Source organism: Cololabis saira, chromosome 12, assembly GCF_033807715.1.
Source record: "Cololabis saira isolate AMF1-May2022 chromosome 12, fColSai1.1, whole genome shotgun sequence".
Taxonomy (NCBI): Eukaryota; Metazoa; Chordata; class Actinopteri; order Beloniformes; family Belonidae; genus Cololabis; species Cololabis saira.
Window position 1 is genome coordinate 37,836,654 of NC_084598.1, and position 9,493 is coordinate 37,846,146.

Genomic DNA, 9,493 nt, shown 5'->3' on the forward strand with positions numbered 1-9,493 from the left:
CGTCTGACGGCCCCGCCCCCCGACCAATCAGTGGCGTGTATTGTGGTGACGTCAGATATAGTGCCGGCTCAGCACGCTTAGAACCTCGGCAGAAAAGATACAGAAAAAGTATCTGCTTGGCACGGCTCCACCTGCCTTGGCCCGTACTGGAAAAGCGCAAGACGGGGGTGTGGCGGGTAGAAGCGAGCTGAGGCGGTACTAGTGGAAAAGGGCCATAGTAGTAGTAGCAGTAGTACTAACATTACAAGTTGACCAAACCTCCTGAAATCCCTGTTTCAGTAGTTTCTAATGTCATCGAGTACTAATGTCCTACAACTACTGCAGACCAATCTGAAGAGGTGGTTTCATCCTGAATCCAACTCTGGTCTCTGAACCAGCAGGACCACGTGGTTGAGGAACACAGAAGACACCGTTGTTGAAAAACAGGAACAAGAAGGAGTAAGTGATGTTTGAAGAAACTAAAACTTCAAATAAACCAGCACGTACAGAAAGTATAGAGTCATAATGAGTCATAAAATCAGTTAACAACAGTTGTCTTACTTTGTGTCTGAAGGTCCAGGTTCTTTACTGAACCATATAGGTTCCTCTTTGGACCAGTCACTCTTCATAGAGAGACAGATGGATCCTGGAGACTCTGGTCTCTCCTCCTCTTTCTCCACACAATCATCCATCTTCTGGACTTCAGTCATTCAGAGACATGAACCAGAAACACAGACCATCTTTGAATCTGTAGACAGAAACTTTATTAGAAGTCATCCAGGAAACCTGCTGCTGGAGACTACCCAGCTCATTACAGCTGAAAGACAGGATTTATTGATTTATCTGATTTATCTAAAATGTGATTGTATTGATAATCATGTTGTGGTCGTTGATATGTGACTGCTTTATGTAAAATTTAAAAAATGAACTCTTCAACTTTCATATTTACACGTAACGTTGCACATTAGAAAGTTTGAGTGAATTTTCTGCTGAAATTAAATCAAACACATCTGGAAACATCGTTGTTCCAACGTTGGAGCTTCAAACTGACATCGTTCAAACTTCCATAAAACAGTTTTCAAAAGAAACAGTCTTTGAACAATATTCAGCTTTTCAGTATAAACTGTTCTGAAATCACCACATTCCATTTAACTGCATGTTCAAAATAATGCAGCAAAGTTTTGGGAATAAATTCAATCAAATCTGATCAAACAGTAATTCCCAGCTTGGAGAACCTCTAAGAATGTTGTTGCACATCTGTCTGTTGAGACGACGTGACGCAGCAGAAAAACCCTGGAAATAAGGTTGAAGTCTTTTTAACTCACAGAATACCCAAAGTAACACCTCTGGGAAGCATGTACATTGAATCCAACTTTGTGAGACTGAAATCATCATATTAATACAGTTTACCGACCTGTTAAAATGTAGATAAAACAGAAACCAGGAAAGCAGGGAATGTTCAGAGACAGGAAGTTCAGCACACGTCTGTCCAGCTGACCTTATGATGACCTTCTATACTTCTGTTATGTGTTTCCATCTGAACCCAAACCTCAGATCTCACTTCTCAACTCCAACCACAACCACAGAAATGACATTTAAACAGCAGAAGAAGATTGAACAAACACTAACCTGGTCTCCTCTGCTGCTCCGTCCACATCAACATGGAGTCTGAACTATGAATATTTACCTGTTAGACTCAGAGCTGCACCTTCTCTCTACAGGTACAGGAAATCATGTGACTTTCGAGAAGAATGCGCTTGTGTGTGTGTGTGTGTGTGTGTGTGTGTGTGTGTGTGTGTGTGTGTGTGTGTGTGTGTGTGTGTGTGTGTGTGAGAGAGAGAGAGGGAGAGAGAGAACATGTCGCCCCCTGGTGGTCGTCAAAGATAAACTCATTTCAAATCAATGTTTTCTAATTAATGTTTTCAAAGACAGCTGCTAAAGTCATAATTAACTCTGATCAGTATTTTGTACTTTTGATTAGACTGAAGTTGACTGAAAAATGTGAGAAAAAAAGTGGAATAAATATTAATCTGTAGGCTTTTTTCAAAAACAGTTATTCACTGATAAACAGTATTTGAAAACTTTTAGGGTGGTACATTGAAGTGACCCACAAAGGTTAATATGTTCATTTCTGTGTTCAGACAGCTTCCGAGTGCCCTAACGGGATCTTTCGGACTCACCCACTCCTCCTAAAATAACCGCTTTCCACAGGCGACCAAGATTAATGCACACACACACACACACACACACACACACACACACACACACACACACACACACACACACACACACACACACACACACACACACACACACACACACACACATGCACAAAAATAAGAGGCAATCCGCCGCGTTAGCACTCCTGCCACTCTATGTCAGAGTCAAACTCTGCAGACATCTGTGGGCGGCCTATATGTCGTCAAAGCTCAGAGAGACGTTGTGATTAATCTGCTGAAATATCCTCACTGATTTTTTTAGATTAACACTCTGCTCCGTGTCCCGTCTCTGTCACTGATACGGGATTAAGACAGCATTTACAGTTAGGTAAGTCCCACATGGTTCATCATTCATAACGGAGCTCTTGCAGAGCTGCTAAAATGAAACCTCTACAAGCATATCAGCTGTTTCAGATCATAGCACCTGTTGTCTTGAGGGCAAGTATAACTGGCCGGGGAGTGAATATCAGGCACCGTTTAACCCAGAGTCATATTTTAAGACGGAATGACTTTAAAAACTGTGCAAGAGTTTTTTTTCCCTCTCTTTTGATATAAATATGAAATGAATGCTGTGCATTTGTCTTAACTCAAAGTTTAAAACGTATCATTTAAATCTCATATGCTATTAACAGATCTTGGTATGAAATCTTTTTCCCTTTTTTCGGGGGGGGGCATTGCACTATTCAGGATGGACTGTTTGCTTTCTGCAAGAGTCTGTGGTTGACTTCAGGAACAAAAACATCCCTGTAAACGTGATGTTGTGTGATGAATGCAAACATGTTCCTTTTCCTTCAGTAAGGATGATGACTGTGGCCGATGACTCTCTGGTGGGCTGTGAGATTGACGACAGCGATGACGAACAGATAAACATTCCTCCCCCTCCTCCTGAGTTTGCATCCAGGGATTCAACTCCTGCTTTCAAACCTCCAACTCCTTCACCTGCTACGCCCCCCACCCCCACCTGTCCTGTCAACAGAGACCCTAATGGCATCAGCAAACACCTTAAGGTCTTAAATTCCTTATTCTTTGATAATGAACCAGCTTTGGTTTCTCTCAAGCATCCAAAGATCAAGAATGGTGTAGAAATTCCAGTCAAATTTTCAAAATGTACAACATTATTAAAGTGTTGTGACTCTGGAAGTCAAGACAGTTTAATTAAGCTTCTTTTAATTCTCTCTCTGGTTTTAGCAAAGTTGTTGCAGTCTTACCTGCAAGATAGTTTCATCCTTCTCTCGATGGACCTCAAGGCACTAAACTGGGTCCTCTATTATTCTATTGCTTTTCACAATATATATATATAAAACCAATAATACACACATGACAATAATAATGAACATCTTCAATCCCCCCTCCCAACCCACCCCTCCATCCTTCAGATATAAATCACACCTTAGGATCCATCAAATTACACATTCAGTAGGTTTTTCAATTCCGTTATCAAGTTCGTCCACAGTGCTATTGTTCCTTGTTGCGCTTGAATAATCCTTGCAGAAGAAAGCTCCAGATATGAGATATCCAAAAAGCTTCTCAGCCAATGGGTTTAGAATATGTTAGGAACTTAAACAGGCACAAGTACTTTCTTTAATTTGGGTACAGCCCTTAAAAACTGCTAAGTGGGTTGGTGATATTGAATCAGTGTTGATCGAGAGTACTAGGCCAAACACACTATCCCAGTCTAGGACCTGGACTGTGTTTCTCATCAGGAGAGACAAGCAGGTGGACCTGAGAGGAAATAATCAGATAGCAGAAAAAAAAACAAGGCAAAAAGGAAGCGGCGCATGAAAGGACCTTGGTGGAGGCCAGACCCGGTTAAACAATTGCAACAAGAACATATTTCTGTGCTGCTGATTGATTTGTACGGTACGGAGCCCCTAAAGGGACGCGTATAATGAGTTTTACACGCGTGCGTGAAACCTTTACGCGCGCGTGTAAAACCTTTAAAGGAGCATGAGGCTCCTTTTAAGAAATGAGACTCTATAGCGCCACCCTTCACCACGGCGGCCGCAGCCAACAGTGAAGCCAGCACGGGAGAACGGGGAGAACGCGCATGGAGCGTCATGTGACGTCACATCCGCAGGACAGCGCGGGAAATTCCGGCCCGGAATTGCAGCACAATTTGCAGCACACAGTCTGTTCAAGGCAACGGAGAGATACACTAGAGGGCTCATTTGTTGTGGTTTGGAACGCTTCATCTGACCTTATTACTAGAAAACTTAAAACGTTTACAAATTTTTTTCAGAAATCCTGCCTCGATCCTCCCTCAAGCTCCTTTAAGTGAGCACGTAAAGTTGTTTACGTGAGCACGTAAAACGTTTATGCACTCACTAAAAAGTTTCACGCGCTCTCGCAAAACTTATAAGTGAGCGACTAAAAGTTGTTCTACATGAGCATGTAAATGTAATACGTGCACGCGCTCACTATAAGTTTTACACGCGCGCGCGTAAAACTCATTATATATAATTAAAAAATCCGTGTCCCTTTAGGGACTCCGTAGATTTGAGGTAATTTGTGCTGTTATCTCCCTGACTTTCAGGTTTTCATTTGATAAGAAACTGAGCAATTCCCTGCGTCTTTCTTTTAATGCTCTCTGTCTCAATACCCGACAAACAGAACAGTTTATGATTAACACAGAATATGAATCTCTTAACCTTAGAACAATCAGGTCAAAGTGCTATCCTACCAACCAAATTGCAACTTAATGTAGCTAACAAGTGCGGTTGGTAATTTTATAAGCCAACAGTTTTAATGTAGGCTAGTTACAGTTTTACAGGACGGTGTTTTCCGGTGTAGCTTGAAATTCAATATTGTCGTAGCCACTGACTGGAAGAATTTAAAATCACCGTCTTTCTTTGGAAGCAGAACATTCAGCTCGGCACAAATATTTTAAAAGGAAGTGAACCCTCCCTCCAAATCAAACTGTCTAATAACAACTCCCATTGACAGAACAGGGGCACTTCAGGGGCTTATCAGATTACTGGGGGGGCCCTTAGATCCGCCCTGCTTGTGAGAATATAAAGGAAGTGCCTGGGTGTTTTTGGTTTGTCTGCTGCTCGGGCTAAAAGGGCCCAAAAGGTCAAGGAAATCCTGAACGGTTTGTGTTCTGACAACTCGTCATTGTATCGCTGCTCCACTGAGGTGAAACACCACTGTCTTTCATGCAGTAGTGTCTTTTTACAGAAATGCCTCCTGAACACTGAAGACTCTGGAGGTTGTGTAGGCGACACCAGTGCCGCGATACAAAATGATTAGGTAGAAAACAGATTTGATGAGTTGAGATCACCGATGAGTGCCTCTGTGCTGGTATTTAAACCAAAAACTGCCCCTGTCTTTCAGAAGATTCCTTTCAAAGCCTATTTTTCTTCATATTATCCTGTGAGACTAGATGAGCTATTGTTGTGTTTTGTCAGAGAGAATGGTGCGATTTATCCAAGGAAATTATTAGTGCTGTCAGGCGATTAAAAAAATGTATCTAATTAATTACAGGATTTAAAATTAATTAATCTAATTAATCGCATTTTAACTCATATCTGCTAAGGTCCCCAAATAAAGAATTCGAATTCTAGGACATTACAAAATTGCAGTGCATGACTAATCAATTGAATACACTAAGAAGAGAAGATTTGAAGTCCACATTTTTATTGGTGAAGTGTGTTTCATAAATGAAATTCAAAAGAAAAAGCTCAAGCACATCAGCAAACCAATTAGGCCAGGTCCATTATTCAAAAATGCAATACAAATACAGTTAAATAAATAAAATTCAGAAATAAAATAAGGCTGACTCTCAATTTAAAATTAAAACTAAAGGGACTCAATACAGCAATTCCAGTACTAGTAGCTGTAACGTTTACAGTGGAACTTGTCCGGACATGTTTAGCGTTTAAATGATAATTCAGGCTGGAGCAGCTCCGCTGATAGGAAAATTATTTTTTACAAAATGTACAAATCACAGCGTTCTTGTTGATAGTCCCGTCTTCTTTCTTTGTATACATAAACTTGCCGTTCAAAGGCTCTAGCAAAGATTTGCTGGCCTGGAGTCGTCCACGTCTGTCACCTGCTTTGTTAGTTTGACCAGCAGCAGGTGGGAAGTGACCTGCCACTGCCAAGTGGCCTACGGGTCCCTCAATGGGCCAAATTTAAAATGCTCGCGCATTTTGCCACTCATAATTAATTGCGTTAATTTTCATAACGCGTTCATTAGCAGTGTAATTAATTAATCTAATTAACGTGCTAAACTGACAGCCCTAGAAATGATATGACATCATCCCGCTTATTCCCTCAAAACAGGTGGATGTCGGTGAAGTTCTGTCAGAAAGCACTGGTCCCTACAGCGCTGACGGAGCGTGGATGTGCAGCGCCGCTGTGTTTGAGAAGACTCGCATCTGGACGTACCGATGCCTGTCTCTGCTGCTGGCTGTGCCCCTCTCTTTCCTCTACGGCATTTCCCTGGCTCTTCTTGCCAGCCTTCGAGTCTGGTATGTCGTATCGGTACTTTACACCAACCAAGGACAAACACATATAGACATAATAAGAGATTGCAAACAGGTCCCAGTGCATCACAGGAGGAGCCCCCAGTAGTCTAGACCTATATAATTCTGACTAACGGGATACTTCAGGTCAACAGAGAACAGCCCTGACGACCAGCTCTATCAAAAAGGACAGTTTTAAGCCTAATCATAAAGGTAGAGAGGGTGTCAGACCGTGGATTACATCTCAGAGCCCTTCAGAGGTCACTGAGCATCTTATTTTTTTTTTTATTTTAATATCAAAACACAAAATAATACAAAACAGGTAACAATACAAGTGCGCAAAAAAACCCTGCATACAGGTACAGGACAAGAGGGGACGCTAGAAAAACAGACAAAACAAACAGACAAAAACAGTACAAAACAACTAAATCAATGTTTTTGCTCAGATTTTTTCTATGTGGCCGTGTGTGTGTGTGTGTGTGTGTGTGTGTGTGTGTGTGTGTGTGTGTGTGTGTGTGTGTGTGTGTGTGTGTGTGTGTGTGTGTGTGTGTGTGTGTGTGTGGGTGTGTTTGTGGGTGTGTTTGTGGGTGTGTGTGTGTGCGTGTGCGTGTGAGTGCGTTTATCTATGTATGCATGCACGTGTGTGTGATGTGTATGAGTGTGATGGTTTTCTACAATCATGGTTATTTTAAGAGAGAGACAGCAGCAAAAAATTATAAAATAAATAAGGAAAAATGATAAATACATTATTTAAAAAAGAAATAGGATACATAAAATAAATAAATAAGAAAAAATGATAAATAAATTATTAGAAATAGATAATTAAATAGGATACATAAAATAAATTAATAAATTAATAAGGAACAATGATAAATAAATTATTTTAAAAAAGTTAAATAAAAAATTAAATAAATTAAAATAAAAATGCTCACTGAGCATGTTAGACGTTAATCTCCGTGACAGCAACATGAGGAGAAAACGGTGTGTTGGAAGGACTGTCGGGAGAAAGCGTTTCCATCTAAGATGAACTGAGATTCACAAAACTGTTTCTGAAATAATGTTTCATGGACAGACGAGACCAAGTGGGAATTGTTCATATTTGGCAGCATAATATCTGGCGCTGGGCTTTTACGTTATGGTTGACTGGGCAATTACCATGTTTGACAATTTCAGTAGAAACCCCCTCATGCGTGTCAAGCATGGTGGTGGAGGAGGGATGACTTCGGGCCAAGTAAGTTTGTGATCTGGGCCTTTGAGTAACACGTCCAATCCTGGGAAAATTAGGACCGTCTTGAATGTTTTCCACTCACCGGTAATCTTTCTCACTGTGAACATGTCAACCCCCAGATTGTTTGGACATGGTTTCATTGACCCTTTTCAGACTGTCTTTTCAGGGTGAAACCATATCTAAGGCTATTTGTTTCACTACAGTTTATCGTCTGTTCTGGAATTGTGTCTCTCCAGGTTCCTGGTTCCCTGCGTGCATCTGAGCAACACCTTCCTTCCCTGCCTGCGATCCTTGTGTTTGTGCGCCGTCGACGTCTTCGTCTCTCCTTTCTGCATTTGCATCGCTCTCTGCTGCAGTCAAATCACCGTTTCACTGTCGAACAAAAGCTGGAATCAAAAGACGGAGAAAGAAACTGTATGAATGCAAAGTAGAGAGGGAAAAAGTGAATAAGGAGAGGGAAGGACATTTGTATTCTTTTTGTCTTAAGATTATTATTGTTGTTGTTTTTATTCTGCAATTTTAACTGTCTTCAAATGTATTTGTAAAAAAAAAGGGGGAAAAAATAAGAAAGAACTTAAAAATAAAAAAAAATACATGCCCGAAATCAATTTAGTCCCTTTATGTGTTTATCAACTCTTTTTACATATATAAAAGTTTCCTTGAAGTCTACAAAGATCGATTATTTAATAAAGGAGTTTATTTATTATCTTTTTTTTTTCAAACTTTTATTTTAAGATTTTAAACAAAGTCAGAACATTGACCATGAACAATACAAAGTCTGGCATCAAGAAAATAAGCAGATACATTACAGGAACATACACTGAATGAAGTCCGTAGGATATTGCATAATAACATACCTGTAAATATAACGTTCAATGAAATTAAATAAAACTAAGTAAGACATTACATCTCTCCTAATATTCCTTCAATTAATTATATTAGCCGTTTGTATACATTTTTTGTTCTGAATTTTTTTAATACATTCAAAGTAATTCTTGAAATCAATTGGAAAATCAGGAAAGAAAAGTCGACCTTGGGAGAATTTGTTCTTTTGTATGTGGAATTTTGCAATTAGAATATTCAAGTTGATTAAGTGTTGCATTTTCCTATCTTTATTATTATGGTATAACAATATATCTTTGATATATAATGAGTGCCAGGGCCCATTCATCGCTGCTTGCAGATTTAATTTTATATTGAACTTCTTTGATTTTATTGGAGATAGCAAATTTATTTGGAAGGAGCCATGTTATGTTCCAGTTAATGTCAGAGAGGGAACTTAAACAGAGTTTATACATAAGTGACCTGTTATGTGACGTCGGAGCTACGTTATTTATTAAAAATGCTGTCTGAATGCACAATGGCTTAAGGTTGCACTCGCTACAGCTAAGAGGGTATACTGAGACACTGGGCGGGTGGAAACAACCTACACAGTGTGGTTCACAGTCTCTCTAAATCCCTAAATTCAAATCAAGTTAACAAACTTCCATAAACAAATTTTGCAGTATACTGGAAAATGATATTTACACACAATTTCGCATCACATGCCACCACCTTGTGGAATAACAGGACCATTACAATCAATAGGAAAACCTTATTTA

At 39.9% G+C, this 9,493-nt stretch overlaps 1 protein-coding gene across 1 annotated transcript; it reads left to right on the top strand.

Moving 5' to 3' along the window:
- Positions 1-2,385: 2,385 nt before the first annotated feature.
- LOC133456571 (caveolin-2-like) lies at positions 2,386-8,442 on the top strand. The gene is made up of 4 exons (XM_061735066.1): positions 2,386-2,526; positions 2,994-3,205; positions 6,483-6,670; positions 8,129-8,442. Exons 2-4 carry the CDS (start codon positions 2,999-3,001, stop codon positions 8,310-8,312), a joined length of 579 nt encoding a protein of 192 aa, XP_061591050.1. The 5' UTR covers positions 2,386-2,526; positions 2,994-2,998; the 3' UTR covers positions 8,313-8,442.
- Positions 8,443-9,493: the final 1,051 nt, after the last annotated feature.

Coding starts and splice junctions, on each gene's coding strand:
- LOC133456571 (XM_061735066.1), top strand. CDS start 2,999: ATGATGACTGTGGCCGATGACTCTCTGGTGGGCTGTGAGATTGACGAC. Junction 3,206..6,482: donor GCATCAGCAAACACCTTAAG/GTCTTAAATTCC, acceptor CCCTCAAAACAG/GTGGATGTCGGTGAAGTTCT. Junction 6,671..8,128: donor CTTGCCAGCCTTCGAGTCTG/GTATGTCGTATC, acceptor GTGTCTCTCCAG/GTTCCTGGTTCCCTGCGTGC.